General features: G+C 41.0%; 1 protein-coding gene across 1 annotated transcript in view; it reads right to left on the bottom strand.

The window, feature by feature from the left end:
• IQUB (IQ motif and ubiquitin domain containing) overlaps positions 1-18,013 on the bottom strand; it is a gene marked incomplete at both ends in the record, with an annotated part of 49,600 nt that overhangs the window by 31,512 nt on the left and 75 nt on the right. The window contains 6 exons of the mRNA XM_080936518.1: positions 8,560-8,770; positions 12,471-12,626; positions 13,259-13,431; positions 13,515-13,676; positions 15,874-16,008; positions 17,449-17,775. Coding sequence (XP_080792644.1) covers positions 8,560-8,770; positions 12,471-12,626; positions 13,259-13,431; positions 13,515-13,676; positions 15,874-16,008; positions 17,449-17,775 — 1,164 coding nt within the window. The remainder of the gene's footprint in view (positions 1-8,559; positions 8,771-12,470; positions 12,627-13,258; positions 13,432-13,514; positions 13,677-15,873; positions 16,009-17,448; positions 17,776-18,013) is intronic.

An 18,013-nucleotide genomic window follows, 5' to 3' on the forward strand; every position in this document is an offset into this window, starting at 1 on the left:
GTTTTAAGATCTTGCCTGAGATATCTCTTGACAGAAGACTCGTTTCTTGTTCTATAGACCTAATCCAAGCAGAAGCACTTCCCTACTGTCCTGTTATAAGTGTGGTTACTCTCTTACAAGGTTTCGGGAATATTTTTAAATGTATTTCACTTATGTGAACCTACATATTTAGAAAGCATTTGCTTTTTACTAGATTCAGATTTACTTTAATGCTCAGTAGGAATTATAAAACAAGCATCTGAGACTTGAATGTGGGTTTTGGCCTTCCAAGTATATTATGATACTGTGTTTTACAACTTTATCAAGATATTAATTTGTCCTCTCATATTTCAAGGTGAAACCACCCAAATCAGGTCAAGGATTGCTAGTCAACTCTATCATTTTTCAGGGATACATTATTCGAACACTACAGCTTAAGTCTATCCAGAAAGAGGATTTTGAAATGTAAAGGCTAAATTATCTTCAGCAAAAAATATTGTAAATTTGAGAGTTAAATTACATTATGAAAGTCCAGGAAATCTATGATTGATGAGTTTATTTAAAAGTAGCAGCCATCAGTCTACATTTATCATAGTAAAGAATGTTACAAGAAATAATGAAATTCATAATGATAAAAATGTCATTCTGTTGTTAGAATATGTGTTAGCACATCATTCTAAGTATTTCTGCGTCTAACAGACGTTCAGACTGCTCGAAGCAATATCTGGCTGATCTGTAGAGGAGAATTAAAGAAGGCCTGGGATTGCAGCACCTCTCTCCTGGTATTTGATAAATACAGAGTGGGAAATTAGTAAACACTCTAATTTGGACAACACTAGACCAAATTGTTGTGGCTTCTGTTCACCAACAATGTCTTTGAGCTATTACAGGACACACATCCTTCTCAGGTACAACAGAACATTTCCTATTTTACCCTAAAACCAGCCTCAATGAATCCAGTGATGGAGAAGTAGATTCCCTAACAAAATCAGAAATCAGTAACAAAGACCTATGAAAGGGGTTGTAAAGGCAAAAATAATCGAAAAGTATTTTGGAAGGAAGAAAGTCACCTGGGCATGCCATAAGCTTGAGACATAGACAGTGTGCCGCACTCACAAAGCGCACTGACGCCACCAAGCTCTATCGGGAATTAGCCCGGCCCTCAGAACACCGACAGCTACTTCCACCATATGGTGAGGGGGGGAAAACATAAATTAAGCCAAAGGAAAGCAGAATTGGGGAGATAATAAAAAACAAAAGGAATGATAAAAGAGAGAGAGAAATCAACTAAAGAGTAATAGAATTGGTAAGTACATAGCCCAGTGGTTCCGGAAACAAAGAAGAAAGGTGGAGTTACTGGTGTTTGGAGCGACAATGTTACAGATCCTACACACAGCAAAAGGACAATATGGCACGCTGCTAATGCCCTCATGCTAACATATTCATAAGTACACACTAGATAGACTCACTAGTCATCTGCAAGCTAAGGAAGCTCAGACCATGATGGATACACATGGTAAACAGGACTATGTCTATCAAAGACACTACATTTATAGTCTCAAGCTTTCCCACCAAGGAAACTCAAGGCCTCAGTACTCACTGGTAACTTCGAAACATTTTCTAAAAACAAGATGCTAATTTTATACAAAGTTGAAAAAAAATGAAGAGAAAAGAATACAGCATTATCCAGACATAGGATCGAAATAATAGCATAGCAATACAAAAGGAAAATAAAATAAATAAAATCTAAAGACCGATATCTTGTAGGAACCCACATGAAAGTCCTAACCAAATTTCAACAGCATAAAAAAGACAATGCATTGTAAGTAAATGGTTCTCATCACAAGAAGGTAGGGTTAGTTTAATGCACGGAAAAAATCAGTTGATGTAAATCATTATAGTGAGGTCCATGAAAACTTATATATGTAATTTTCTCTACTGAAAAGGCCAGTAACAAAAACTCATTTCTCCCCCTGAGGAAAGAACTTCTAAGGTTAACAAATGGTTCAGTGGAACAGGGTAAAGATCCTAGATATTTCCAGACAGAGCAGCAAGTAAGTGGGTAACTGATGTTTGATAAAGAACAAAGAAAATCATGTCAATAGAGAAAAGGTTGATCAGGGGAAAGAGTTAAAAGCAAATTTCTTGAAACAAATTGACTTCCACACACACAAATAAATGGACAAACACATTTCCTAAGATTAGAGAATATGCTTTCTTCTTGTTCTTATTCACATTGGAAGTCCTAACTCCTGCAGACAGTAAAACTTAAACTTTCCCCACAGCTAACACAGGTCCTAGTTGTCTATATAAAAAGCAAGAAGCCATCCACAGTTAATTTAAAAGCGGGTTGGTTTGGTGAGGTCTGGGGATGTAAGATTACTGTGTATATGTTTGGTGAGGTCTGGGGATGTAAGATTACTGTGTATATGTTTGGTGAGGTCTGGGGATGTAAGATTACTGTGTATAGGTTTGGTGAGGTCTGGGGATGTAAGATTACTGTGTATATGTTGATTATGTTTCTGTGGTGTCAATGAGAGAGAGAGAGACGGAGGTGGAATAATCAGGCCAAACATCCATCTTTACACGTGCAGTCAGGTGAACCTCCCTACTCTCCTGGTCTATTGGCCCAGAGAGAGACCCCTAAACTCCAGGTTAAATGGCTTCTAAGGGTGCTGGCAGTTAACACTGAGCCTCTTACCAACAAAACCCCATGGTTTCTCCAATCACCCCATTGAACAAGACAGAGGAGGAATCTCTCTTGTGTGGTTTCATAGACAACTGTGGGCTTCTGCTCAAATATCCTGGGAGTTGCATGCAGGCAATGTTCTCTTCCAAATCCCTAGCATCTTACATCACATGCAGACACACCAGCCTCCCCGGACGAGGGTTACCACCGAGTCCTCTGTGTTCCTCAAACCAAAGGAGCTTATTTCAAAGACCCCCAAGAGGGCTCCCTTGAAATACCTCTCACAATCCTCTTGGAAACTACTTCAAAGTAATGACGCACCTTTAAGAAATAAAAAATAAAAACTCTTGTACTACCTTCATCTTATCTTTCCTTCTGCTTTATTTCTTTGATCTTATTGAGTGGTCCACGGGCCAAGGATTTGTTCTCTGTTTCTTCTATAAAGTCATTACGAGGGAGACAGAATGTCTTACACTGACCGTGATATCCTGATATCCAAACTCAGCCAAAATTAAGTCAGGGCAATAGTGCTGTGCAGAAGGGGCACAGTGAAGAAGAAGATGGAAATGCCTGAGATTAGACAGGATGGTGGAGTAATTAAAGTTTATACTTTTCTTTGAAAGTACTAACTGGTATGATCGTTGAAAGGCATCAGCCCACTAAGGCTGAAAAATGCACATCTTATGAGCTAGACTCTCCACTCCTAGGCTTTATGCCCTAGAGAAGTGCACACTCGTTTTCTTCCACAAAGGCTACTACTTGTATTTTGAAAAACGAAGCCTGGGTACAAATCCACAGTGAAATTGATAAAATAATTGTGACCCTTTTCTGCAGTGGCACACTCTAGAGAAATGAGGATGGAATCCTGACTCACATATGATGACACAGAATTCAGACCATAATTTTGAAGTTTAGAAGACAGACATAAAAATTAATTCCTCATAATTCTACTTATATAAAAATTGAAAAGACACAAGACAAGGCCCTGGTACTCCAGGTCCTCTTTAGAAAACTGGTACTCAGGGGCTGGCTACTAGGAGTTTGACAGTGCTCCACCGAGCCAAATGGGCAACACAAATTACACTTCATTTTGTGCAGAGGAGAGGGTCGTCCTTCTTTTTGGGAGGATGCTCATAAGGGTGGGGGGCAGACCAGGGAGGGCTTGTAAACCTGAGAGGAAAATGGGTATAATCAGAATGTACTAAATGGCATTCCAAAATAATCAATAAAGATATTATGTTGAAAGAAAAAGAATACGGGTACTCAAACCAATGTTCTTTGGCCATTGGCATTCATGGAAATTCAAGTTTGTGAAAATCAGCCTTACCACACTGCTATGAAAAAGACAGACATAGAGTATCAGCTGGAGACAATCTTGTATGGTGTATATTAACAGTGATGCTTATCAACTTAAATAAATATCATTTTGCTTTTATTTCTGAGGAAAAGCTGAATAAAGAAAACTTTTGATTTATAAATTGCAGTTCAAGCTATGTAATTGTCACTATGGGCCACAAGAGGGCAGCAGTTACAAGGCACAGTTAGGGAAATATCGTGAAAAACTTGTATTAAATTGAAGAGAAATGCTGGCAAGAAAACAAAACGGCAACCAACAGAATGGGAAAAGATCTTTACCAACACCACATCAGATAGAGACCTAATATTCAAGGTGTACAAGGAACTCAAAAAGCTAGACACCAGAGAATCAAATAACCCTATTAAAAAATGGGGTACAGAGCTAAACAAAACGTTCTCAGTTGAGGAATATCGAATGGCTGAGAAATATCTGAGAAATATCTGAGGAAGTGCTCGACATCCTTAGCCATCAGGGAAATGCAAATCAAAACAACCCTGAGATTCCACCTCACACCAGTCAGATTGGCCAAGATCCAAAACTCAGATGACAGCAGATGCTGGCGAGGCTGCGGAGAAAGAGGAACACTTCTCCACTGTTGGTGGGGTTGCAAACTAATACAACCACTCTGGAAATCAGTCTGGCGATACCTCAGAAAATTGGATATAGTACTACCTGAAGACCCAGCTATTCCACTTCTGGGCATATACCCCAGAGACACTTTAATACACAACAAAGATATATGCACCACAATGTTCATAGCGGCTCTATTTATAATAGCCAGAAGCTGGAAGGAACCCAGATGTCCTTCAGAAGATGAATGGCTACAGAAATTGTGGTACATATACACAATGGAATACTACTCAGCCACCAGAAACAATGACTTAACCAAATTCTTAAGAAAATGGCTGCATCTAGAGAAGATCATCCTGAGTGAGATAACCCAGTCACAAAAGAACAGACATAATATGCAGTCACTGATAGTGGGATGCTAACCCCAGAGGCTTGCACTCCCCCAGAAACAACTCACAGACTGTATGAAGTCCAAGAAATAAAGAAAACAAAACAAAACAAAAAAAAATATTTACAGAACAAGAAAACTTTAACTATTTCCATGTTACATTTTGTTTTACATGTACTTTAGCTCACTGTAACTATTAAGTTTTCAAGGCATACAACCAAACCTTGAAAAAAATCAAGTACTGACTAAAAAAATATATTCATATAGTTTTATGTAAAAATTATGTTAAAATCTGAAAAAAAGTACTGACAAAAAATGTATAATTTTAAGCAAAAAATGTCTAAAATCTGTACATTTATCTTTGTTTTGTAAAATAAAGTTGTTTTATAAAAAAAAAGAAAAAAAAAGAAACACTGATCATGTACACAGATATTGAGAAACAATTCCCACAATTTGTTTAATTATTCTATTCATGATTCTAAGATGTAAAAACTGACATGAATTTCCTATGTTAAAATGTTCTATCTATTTTAATTTTCTCTGTACAATTCTTGTATAGTCATATATGAAACACGGGTTAAGATTAGCCACTACAGAAGAGGAACTCATGTTTGTATTTCCATAGAGGCTGTATGCTTTTCACTTTATTGATGAGCTTTAACTGACATTGTGTATTCTACTCAGAGTTAGGGAAACTGAAGTTTACAGGAAATGAACGATTTGTATGACTTAACACTATCAACAAGGCAGAATTTGGTATTTTCTAATACTTTTCACAAATGCCCATCAACATGACATAATAATAGTGACATCTTTAGCTAACTCGTACATGATTTGAAACATTCTTTGTGGCAGTAAATATTAAAAAATAAAAACGTTATATCTCTTTACCAGCCCTGAGGTCTCACTCCTCAGGCCCGACCCTGATACGGAGCCACGGGCACCTCTGGGGCCTGGTCCGAGCCGCCACCACGGCCCAACTCGTCCGCACAACTCCCTTCCCTTGGCGGTTTACTACCGCCTGTTCTCTGCCTCTGTCCGGGGGTATTTCTGTACCCCAAATCTCACAAACAACTCTACAGCCCGATAGCTTTTCATACAGGCTTATATGTTAAACTCTCAATCCACAAATCCTCTACACAACAAGATTGCATCAAATAGACAAAAATACAAACTGCCCTTTATATAAGATACTAGACCTATAAAATTCTTAATGTTCATAGCTATTTAATGCCAATTAATATCACCTGTGTCTAGCTGGTCCTTGGGAAACTCCAGGTTGCCATGACACCACCACCCCCCCACCCCCCCCACCCCCCCACCCCCCCACCCCCCCCACCCCCCCCTCTGACCTCCTCAGAGCTCTCGTCCCGCCCAGTCAATGACTTTTCTTTATTTTACTAATTATACTAATTAAAATAGGAAGGTTTAGTTGGAGTCCTGTGACTCGGCAGCCCTTCTTGGGGAAGTGGAATTAACATTAAAATACAAACAGCTTCAGGACAATCTACAATTCTTCCCCTAGAGTTCTGCTGTACGAGAACATTAGTTTTATGATTATAGGATTTTTTTTAAAAAGTGACCTAGTACCAATCTTCTCTACTGAATCATCAATTTAAGAATTGACCCTTATGCTGGAGAGATAGTTCAATGGTTCAGAGCACTGGCTGCGCTTCCAGAGGTCCTGAGTTCAATTCCCAGCAACCACATGGTGGCTCACAACCATCTGTAATGAGATGCCTTCTTCTGCTGTGTCTAAAGACAGCTATACACAAAATAAATAAAACTTTTAAGAACGTGATCCTCATTCAGCAGGTAGTAACCACAAAAGCAGAGAGGAGTAGCTACTACACCCTTCCAAGAAACCTCTCTCACATAAAATGGAGAGCATCACAGAAAACTACAACCAGATGTGGTACAGACACCAAGGGTCATGGGGAGTCCAGTTCCAATAGATACATCACAGCTCCTGCAGCTACGGCTCAGGAGCATCGAGGCAGAAGGGAGAGAAAGCCTGTCGTAACCAGAGCGTCGGGAAGTCTGCACTGACAGGATGGCTGCAGTGCAGACCATCAGAAGCCAACAGACATGAAATAGACTTCATTTCAACAACGGAATTCCCACAAGTTCTGGCAGCTGGAGAATATTGGTCTGAGTACCTATTCTAAGGAGGGCTGGGGGTAACAGGGCTTGTCTTTCTTGTTTTCAGCCGTTGTGTGTTTCATTCCTCGAGGAGGCCATAAGCTCTTCACCCGGGGGGTAGATACTGCATCCCCTCCTTGATGCCCTTTCTTTAGTCCCTATCTTCGATCTTGTTGTCTGGCACAAAAGCCTTTGAGTAGGTGACACTGGGCCTAACACTGGAAGTAAGGAAACCTTTGCCTTTTATCTGTAACTAACACACACCCTGTACAGGAAATAAGGTAAAGTTGTTGTTGTTGTTGAAGGTTAACGGGCTGTTGCTAAAGAACACAGACAGAATGTGGGATCTGAGAATTAAGCAACTCGGCTCTGAATTCACAAGCTGCTCAGAGCATCAGAGACGCAGATGAGCGATCATTTAAACTTTTGTGTCTGAAGCAGGAGTGGATCAAAATACTAATACTCCTTGGTTCTCACGGCCACATACACAATGTTGTTACTTAAGACTCTTAATTCCCATCTTAAATGATACATTTGCTGCATGAGGTGGAGCGCACCATCAATCCTAGCACAGAGGCAAACAGATCTCAGAGGCGAGTCTAAGTCTACACAGTGAGTTCCAGGGCAGCCGTGTGTGTGTGTGTGTGTGTGTGTGTGTGTGTGTGTGTGTGTGTGTGTGTATGTCTGTATATGTATATGTGTGTATATCCTTGTGTGTATGTATATATATATATGTCTGTATATGCATATGTACATATATATGTGTGTGTACGTCTCTATATTCTTGTGTGTATGTATATAAATGCTTGTATGTATATGTATACACATATGTATATATGCATGTATATCCTTGTGTGTATGTGTATATACGTCTGTATATGTATATGCATGTGTATATATATGTGCGTATGTCTCTGTATATTCTTGTGTGTATGTGTATATATGTTTGTATGTATATGTATACACATATGTATATATGCATGTGTGTATTCTTGTGTGTATATGCATATATGTCCATATATGTATATATATGTGCATATATATGCATATGTACATATATCTTTGTGTGTATGTGTATATATGTCTGTATATATACATATGCATATGCATATATGTGTATATATGTGTGTGTATCTTTGTGTGTATGTGTATATATGTCTGTATATATACATATGCATATGCATACATGTGTATATGTTTGTATATCTTTGTGTGTATGTGTATATATGTCTGTATATGTATATGTATATGTATATATGTGCATGCATGTATGTATATAAATATACACATGCATATGTATATAAATGTCATATATATGTCATTTTATAGAGTTTTCTAACCAGACCCCTAAGACAGCAAGCTCCATACAACAATGGTGTCTTTCTTTTGTTCCCGTCCAGCCTGCCTGTGCTTCAAAGCTCCCATGGCACTTACGTTCTAGAGCGTTGTAAAGGAGCTCAAAGTCTTCAGTAGTTTTAGGGTTGTGCCTCCGGTAATAGTCCATCTGTATCCATTCCTCCTTCTCTTGGGTCTTCTTGAGTTCTTGCTCTTCTTCCCACTCCAACCTCAGTTTCTTTTGTTTTCGTAGGGTGTCTACATAGCGCATAGAGTGCCATCGCCTGTAGAAAGTCTGAAGCACTATGACCTGTGTGTAAGTCAAAAAGAGACAGAAGCAGCCAATGACTTGGTGGTCAGCACATAAAGACAGGTATCAAGGATTGTCTCAGTTCCAGTCCCACAACTAAACAGTCGTGCTGTCTGGCTTTGTTTCTTTCTGAGGCATTGTCATGATCAGTAATATAAAACTACGAACAATGTGCTGCTACTCTCCTGCTTTGCAATCTACCCATACATTACTATAAGACTATCTGTATGTGCTTAAGAGCACAGACCAGAGGGAGATCAGCATAAATCTTCCTTATGCTTTTCCTCCCTGTGTGGCCTTAGGTAAGTAACTAACTATTGTCTCTCTGATACCAGCAGACATAGAAAGTGCTTAGCCCAAGGGTTGTTCAGTAAACATTACATTGGTTAGAAATCTTAAATGTCTCAGGCTTATGGAGTGGCTGTGAGTTCAGACACATATTTACAACAAAATTGTATTTTCTAAACACATAGCAAGGAGGTACACATATATATCATCAGAAAACAGGTTAGGGGCTCTAAGTGTTAGACTATGATTTTATTTGGAAGCATTAAGAAAATATTTCCTGTGTGTAGATGTTGCTCTGTGTGACTTGCATTAGATAGAGTCTACCCGGTGCAGTCTCTATGGTCTCCCCGAACATGAAACCAGGTGATTTTTCCCTCTAGTTACATGACATTGGGAGAGATGTCCCAGGGTCCCCCGGAAAAAATATTAACCATGGAGGGCAAGAGGAAAAATATCCTCCGTTTTAATGTTCTTAACTACATCAGAATTTCCTTTGAGTAGAGACCAAAGATAACTGACCATTTTAAAAGAGCAAACAAGAGAGAGGGTCCCTAAAGGAACAGTAAGTACAGTGACCTTTGTGGAGACAATCGCTTGTAAAAGCAGTTCGCAGAGTAGAGCCCAGACTAACAGCAACAGTGGTTATCTGGAAACCTCCACCAATGTGGATTCCCAGGTGCTACCCCAAGAGGTGCTGAGGAGCAAGAGCTCAACACAGCAACAAGTTCTCCCTGGGATTCTAAAGCTAAAATTCCAAACTGACAAGGACAATAAAGACAAGGAAAACTAGGCATGGTTAGTGTCTTTAGAGTAAAGGGAAAGATGTCAGCATGAAACAGCCAATATTAAAAGAACAAATACATTTCAAAAATAAGTAAATAAAAGGGGTAGGTATTAGCATGGGGTGATTTTGCATTTGCTAAAGGAATTGAGGCTGCAAACGAAGCTTTTTAAATGCTACAGAAGCTTCCGTCTTCTTCCATGAGAAACCAGAGCAATGTCAATGGGCTGTATGTTTTGAGAGTCTATTGGACAGCCTTGGCCAACAACTCAAAAGAAGGCTTCTCACGTCTGGTATTGGACGGGGGAAGGGTTGTTCCGTGGTCTTCAGCTCTTAGAGGGAGCATTATCAGTCCAGACTAGAAAAATTCATTAAAATTAAAAATGTATATTTACATATGGAATTGCATGTGTTAGAGTTTTTAGGTGAGTAGCTAGCCAATAAAATAATTACTCGTGGCTTTTTCAGACATTTGTATTGTCGTTTAATCCATCTCCCTCCTTGTTCTGTATCACCTCTCTCCACTTTCCCTAGGGAGCCTCCTTTTTAATCCCTCTTCCCTTGCAGACCACTTTTAGCCTTATATTCTTCCTTACCCTCATCCTTCTTTACTTAGCTCTCTCTCCCTCCAAAAGAGTTCCCACTTTGCCATTTTCCTGACCAGATTAACTGTACTCTGAGATTCCCTGCTCTATTGTTTCTCATTCCCACGATACTGATGATGGTTCCATCTTACTCTCTTGGTTTCCATAGTTACTATAGGCTATGTACTCCCACCTGAAGATCTGGAGCTAGGAGCCTTCAATGAAAGAGAGATGCAACATTCGTCTTTATGGGTCAGAGTTACCTCACACAGTATGCTCTTCTCTAGTTGCTATTGCCCTAGGTGATGATCAAGAGTAAATCTATGATGCTGAAGAGACTGTACGCTTCAAAAACAGGATCCAAAGATCCCCGAGTTGGAACTCACCTGAATGCTGTCTCCCGGAGAACTAGATTTCATGGTGTCAGAAGGCACCATACAAGCTTCCAAGGGAGAGAAGTAACTAAAAGTCCTACCCAGATATGATATCTATGAATCACATCAATGACCGGCATAGTGTGGTAACATTAAGAGTGCAGTAATGGCACACACACACACACACACACACACACACACAAATGATGCTAACCAACAGCTATAATTAATTGGACTTAAGACCTTCTCAAAAATGACCGTGCCTGATACTAAAAACCTAGCTAACTATTCAGTGCTACTGAAGTCACAGTCATTGTAGGAGAATCTACAATCAATAAGTTACTAAGCCTTCTCCCTTCCCTAAACTTCTGAAGTCATGGGCTCCCCCAGCCCTGTTGCCCATTCTTCTAACCCTACTATTTCCTCCAGGTTCTCTCATGCTTGGGCCTGTCTTTGTCTTCACATCTCACTTCTCTCCGTCTCTCTACTCTGTTCCTGCTTCTATCTTGGCCAGGTCCAGTCTCCTGTGTGTGTGTGTGTGTGTGTGTGTGTGTGTGTGTGTGTGTGTGTGTGTGTGTAAAACAATTAGTGAAAAAAACAGGCCATAAGTTTGAAGGAGAATAGGAAGAGGTTTGTGGGAAAGTGGAAAGGGAAGGGAGAAATGTAACTATACTGTAATCTCAAAACTAACATAAAATTTAAAAAGAAAAAAAAAACTAAGGGCTAGCAATCTAATGGCACCAATGAAGTCAGGTACAGACTAAAAGAGTCTTTCTTCTGAGGACTACACCCTTGAGATGTCATGTTACAACCCCTCTCTTTGAATGACTACCGTTACCTTCCTGGCTGAGGAACTTTGTCTCTCTCTAAAATCATAAACAATCAAGGGCACTGCTGTTTGAAATGAGATCAGTGAGAATGAGACATCCGACTCCTGCCTGGAAGATCTAACACTCTAACAAAGAAACACAGTCTTGACTTATGACGGAGGTGCTAATCTTCAGAGAACGGACACATTCAAACTCTTCTCAAGTTCGTTCCAGGGGAGGAAGTAGACCCTTGTCCAGGCCGCAGCTGATGGCGGCTCATTTCCAAAAAGCTTTGTTGCACGCTAACAATGCCAAGAGAATGCCACTTAAGTTTCTCAACATTCTGTGCAATGCTATCTTCCCTAGGTTAGGCTAAAAAGTCAAAACCCCATCAGGTTAACAGAGCCTGATTAAACCAGGTAGTAAGCTAGCCCAGAATTGGCCCCTGGTAGTTTCCAGACAGGCAAAGAGTTAACAGACCTTTGTACTCCATGTTTACTTCTGAGTATCTTGGTGTGGTTAGCCTAGAAAAGGAGCCTGGCTTCAGAATGTGTGCATGCATGCGTGTGTGCGTGTGCATGTGTATTTGTGTATGTATTACTGCTTTCAGGTCATTTTTACTCACTCCCAATGATGATAAATGAAAAATAGATACTATTGTAATTTATCTGTAAGAGATCAGTTGGGTTGGAAATGGTGAAAAAATGGTTTTTAAAAAAAAGATGAGTCACCAAACAATTCAGCACGGTTGCTTTGGTAGCCGTGGAATGCAACGCACATGTGTGCTTAGGGAAATACACAGAGGACACAATTGGCATTCGCACCTCATTTTCAGGGTTCCGCCCCAGTGAACACCCCTCTTACCGAGTGCAGCCTTAGAGCGTGGTACTCTGCCGCTGAAAAGTAACGTCCTGGCTTGAGCAGTTTATCAGTCATGTTTGCTACGTACACACCGATTTTACTCATCTGGGTGGAGGTTGTATTTGTAGTTTGCTGCAGCTTTTTTCTCTGAAAAACTGTCTGAAAATTAAAAAAAAACATTGAGGAGAAGCACCTGCTGTGTAATTTCTATAGTAAAGAACATCTTACAAGCAAGTGGAGTGTTTGGCTACATGTTTGCATTAAGCTTTTGTTATCTCAGTTGTCAGGATACTAACTATGGGGGGAGCACCCTGAGGTGATGTGTATCATTACCATGAGTGTGGCCAAGGCAAGGACCCCGGTGCCTCAGATGATGGAAATGGCCAGGCTTCCCCCGGGTCAGCCTCAGAGCAATAGCAACACCTTCCTTCCATTGGTCAAAGAAAGGAAGCTGACAGTGTGAAGAAAATGTGACTCCCAGCTTCCTCCTCTCAGATGGCTGCAGCCTGAAACTGTTCCCCTAGTTGGCCCCTAAGAGATGAGCCACCTCCTTCTTCAGCTGTATATATAAGCAAGCCTCTGCCTTCCACAGTAGATGTCACACCCAGTGGTTTGCCTCCATCAGAACACATGACTCACCAGATCCCAGATGGTCCATTGTTTTGTCACTACCCGTCACCCCAGGAAGGTCAGTCCCCAAACTGTGCACATTGGGGAACAGTTGAAAAGAAATGCAAGAGGATCATCAGGTATCATTGCCACGCACATGAACAGGAAGATAAACATATTACCTGGGTGTCCCTACAGAACAGATTGTCTCTTTCGGGTTTCTTTTTAGGTACAGTCTGTGTTCCAGCATTGTGATATTCTTGTCCTGTTATTTTATGTCTAAATCCGCCAAGAAATGGCTTGTGGAAGTCAGATTTTATTATCTCCACAGCTACCTCCTCATAGCGATCGATGCCTAAGGAGATGAAAGGCAGGGCTGAAGAAATCCAGCACAGGAGCACACTAAGACACTTTGTCTAATGGATAGTACGAACTCACTGGTCTGAATAGTGACTGTGATGATCTGGGAGCCTTCACTCAAGCCCTCTATCCTTCTGACTGGATATTGGTCAGGATGTGTGGAGAATACCTCCACTTGAACGGTCTCTCGTGGTTTAATTCCGTATTGTATCAGAGACTCATTGTTCCCAACAATGATTCCTAGGAAAATGAAAATGTTAGGGTATTTATGACAAAGAGATAGAAATTTTTGCTTATTCTTTAAGTTGAGAAAGTTGGGTATGTTTAAATTTGTAACAAATGACATTTCAGTCAACGTATGCCTGTGACGTGAAATGGTTAAATAAAGCAAACAAATCCATTACTCATACGCCTACCTTGTTGGTGAGAACACTTCAATTTTACTGTATTAGTAAATTTCAAACACATAATGCATGCTGTTAACTATGGTAACCATTATATGCAGTGATCAACCAGAGGTTCCTATTTTAGAAAAATGGAAAAGAACAAAGCTGCCTGTAGGAACACATGTCAGTACGTTACTAAATGTAGTTTTAATAATTTCTTTCTCATACTATAATGTTTGGACACACAAGCCAACAAGACAGTAACTATAGTTAAAAACAATTTAATATATTTTCTAGATAACTGGGAAATAAACAGATTGAAATTTCAATTACCTTGCTTTAATTAACTCATATATTATAACTTGTTGAAGCAGCATGGTATTATAAATATGCAGGTGGTCACAAAATAATAAAAAAATAAATTAAGTGTAGCGGGATTTTAATCCAGCAACATGGCTGCTCGGCAAGGGATCACACTCAAAGACCTTCCAGGTCTGTGTGACCCAGATGGAACAGCACACCTAGACACGCATTTCGCTGGCTTCGTCATTCCCGTGTTCTAGAGTGGGCAGGGACAACTGAGGCTGTAACAAAGCAAGCGTTTTGAAGGATGCTTGGCTGGCATAGAATCGCATATAAACTTGGTACCCAGTGGTCGCGGTGGCAGCCATATAAACCGCTAAGAATGGAGCACCTTCCGTGTCTCTGTGCTCTCCTGGATCTCTACGCTGTACATAGCCTCCAATTTTAAGCTTCATGTTTGAGTTAATGTCTCATAGTTTAAACTTCCCACAGTCCAAACTCCGACACTTACTAGCACGTTGACTTTATAGAGGTTCCCTGAGTTTACCTTACAGTGAGTTAGCAATAGTATCTCCCTCGGGAGGGTTGTTGTGTAAGTTAATGATGAAATAAGCAGGGCATTTTACACAAGTGCTAACATGCTTAAGGACATGCCAACCCCTGTGGTCCTCATTACCATCACCGTTGATCACGACTCCACCAGCCTTTAACTGGCTACCTCAGTATGTCTTACCGTTTGGAGTTCATTCTCTCTTGTAGGGTTTAAAGCTTTGTGTTGCATTTTTATTCACTCATTTCTTCAGTGTAAGTGTGTGAGTGTGTGCATGTATGTGTGTGCATGTATGTGTGTGCATGTATGTGTGTGCATGTATGTGTGCATGTCGTGGGTGGCACTGGAGCGATAGTGATAGTCAGTGGACAGCTGGAAGAAGTCAGTTCTCTCCTTCCTCCATACGGTCCCAGAGATAGAACTCAAGTTGTGAGGTTTAAAGTATCTGGACCTACCTTCGGTGCCAACATACCACCCCCAGGCTCTTAAAAACTTAGGGCTAACCTTGTTCTTTGGAAACTATTACATCAGTATAACTCAATACAAAAAAAAATTAATTAAAGCATTAGGGTTGGTTCAAGTGAGCCCTACATAAACATCAGCTGTGCTAACACGGTAGACAATCACAGTTGCAAACAAGTTATCTAAGTACCACATAAGGCTGAATAACTTACTCAGAGATTCTCAGCAACACCTGCAAACTGTAAGCAACTGTGAGGATAACCTTAATGGATAGAAAACTCAGAAACTGTCTTTGTTCATACTCAATGGGTTCTTCTTCATCATCCTTTTTTTCCCATATCATCCCCTCCATCCACACAGAACTTCTTGCTAGTTTCCTAAAGCACCAAGTTCTCCCATCCCTTTGGGACTTATGCCAGTGATTGCCACCCAGGTTCCTTCCTCTGTAAACTTCAACTTTAGGTGGCTGTTGCCAATAAAGCATCACCATGGCAACGCTGATAACCACCCCATGCTTTCTGTCCTTGTTAGTCTGTAAAGGGCTGAGGACGTGATTCTGGGGATGTCCGTCATATCCAAAGGACTCAGAATAAAGCATATATTTATGGAAGTGTGTTAAGTGAACCTCTGGGCTACCACAACGTAACTCTGAAACAGGAAATATTAAGATGCCTTTAAAACCAGAGATCTTCGGTGACTTACAAGTCTTGATGGACTCACTGGCCTTCAAACTTACCTGCATGTGTTATCTGCAGTACGGAATGTGGGATGTGTAGTAAGTGTGCAAAATGCTCCTTGAGGAATCTAAATGGGGTATCGACTCTGAAAGGCATTATAATCTCCTGGCCTGCAGGAATAAGTACGATTTTTACTGTGAACAAAAAGAGAAAAAGTCATCATCATCAAAGGCAGTGACATGTCTAGAGAAGGGGGTGACAGTACACAGAATGTTCATCATCATCATCATCATCATTATTATCATTATTATTATTATTAAATCACTACATGCTCCGTGTAAATTACAAAATCAAGAGTTGCTGAAATACCCAAAACTTCACATGGAGTTACTAAATCGAGGGCTACTGAGCTCCGTCTGGGGAGACAGGCTCCCCCGTCTCACCCTGTTCCTTGTGCAGACACAGCAGCTGCCAACACAACAGCCTTTCTCCCAGCTCAGCTCTTCACCTGCAGTCCTCTAGGGATCTCGCCAGAGACCCCAAACGCAAAGAAAGGACATGTACGAGTCCCGCTCTGTAAGCCTACCGGCTCCTGATTCTACTTTATCGGACTATCTAATTCCATCCGATGCACCTCTAGAGCTGTCCTATAATCTCACTTATCAAGGGAGAGAGAAAAGGAAACAGATGGTTCTTGGCAACTCTTTGAGGTGTAGCTTGAAAACCACAAAATGGTAAGGCTATTAATTGAGGCTTTCTTCTTGGAGCCCACCCCCATGTTCTCAAGTGTAGCATGGTTCCACCCTAAGTAAGTATCTTCTCTTTTTTTCTAACCTTCATGCTTAAAGTCTGTGGTAAAAACTCTTTAATAAAGTCTTCAACTCTGCACCATCTTGGCTTGTTCTGAGATTGCTTTCTGTGTGAAAGTAACAAATCCTAGTTTGGCTTAACTTGAGTGAGGTCCTTACAGACTGAGGGGGCCCATCCTATGCTCAGGATGACACTGTGGAGATCTCTCCATCCCCTCCCCGCTGACACCATTCCTGCTGTTACATCACATCCCATGTTCTTTTGGTCATAGGTATTCACTGGCAAAGAAGAAAAGGACCGATGACGGCTGTGGGATTGTTGGGTTGCTGCCCCCTCCCCCAACACTGCTATCAAGTAATGACATTATCTATGGGAGGTCCACATTCTTCCGTGCATGTCATCAAAGCTGACCCACAATAAAAACCAAAATGTCTTTCCCTGAGCTTTGCACCGGGCAGACAAAAAGCAAAACACAAAACAACAACAGCCACGTAAACGCATTGTGCTGCTGAAGGGAACCCTACTGCAAAGGAGGGTCTGGGTTCCAGTTCTATCTTCCTAGCTACATGCAATGGTTAACTTCAAGTCTACAAGCCAGAAAATCAGTTATACTCAGAACTTCCTACTTACTCTATTTAACACACACACACACACATATATACACACACACACACACAGAGAGAGAGAGAGAGAGAGAGAGAGAGAGAGAGAGAGAGAGAGAGATTTTAAACTGAAATTTTAAATCTCTGCATTTACGTTCAAGTGAAACAAAAACTACCCTATGAAACAAATGAATAAAACATCTGTTTTCCTATAGCTGATACCTGTTGCTAAAGACTCTCTCACAGATGTCTGCAAATTCTCCTTTACGGCTTTTATTTTATTCAGAAATGACATCTCGTCGTCTTCTGGTCTCTGGTAATCTAGATGTTTGTATTCTTGCTCCTGGGATTCTGAGGCACTCTCAAGGGACATGACCTCTTCCCTGGGTCTGGAGTCGTAAGATTTGGGGGTTGTAAGACTGAGCTCACTGTGCCTCTCAACTGTCTCGTCGCTCTGGATGGTGAGTTCCTCTATTTCAGATTCTTGCTCTGGCTCTGGCGTTAAATCTGACCCTTCTGCTTCATCTGAGGGATGAGGAAAACTGATGACTTCCTCGTTCCCGTCATCACTGGTCCCTTCACCTCCGATCCCTTCACCTCCGGACCCTTCACCTTCATCTCCGGTCCCTTCATCTCCGGTCCCTTCATCACCGGTCCCTTCATCTCCGGTCCCTTCATCTCCGGTCCCTTCATCTCCGGTCCCTTCACCTCCGGACCCTTCACCTTCATCTCCGGTCCCTTCATCTCCGGTCCCTTCACCTCCGGACCCTTCACCTTCATCTCCGGT

Source organism: Micromys minutus, assembly GCF_963924665.1.
Source record: "Micromys minutus genome assembly, chromosome: 23".
NCBI lineage: Eukaryota > Metazoa > Chordata > Mammalia > Rodentia > Muridae > Micromys > Micromys minutus.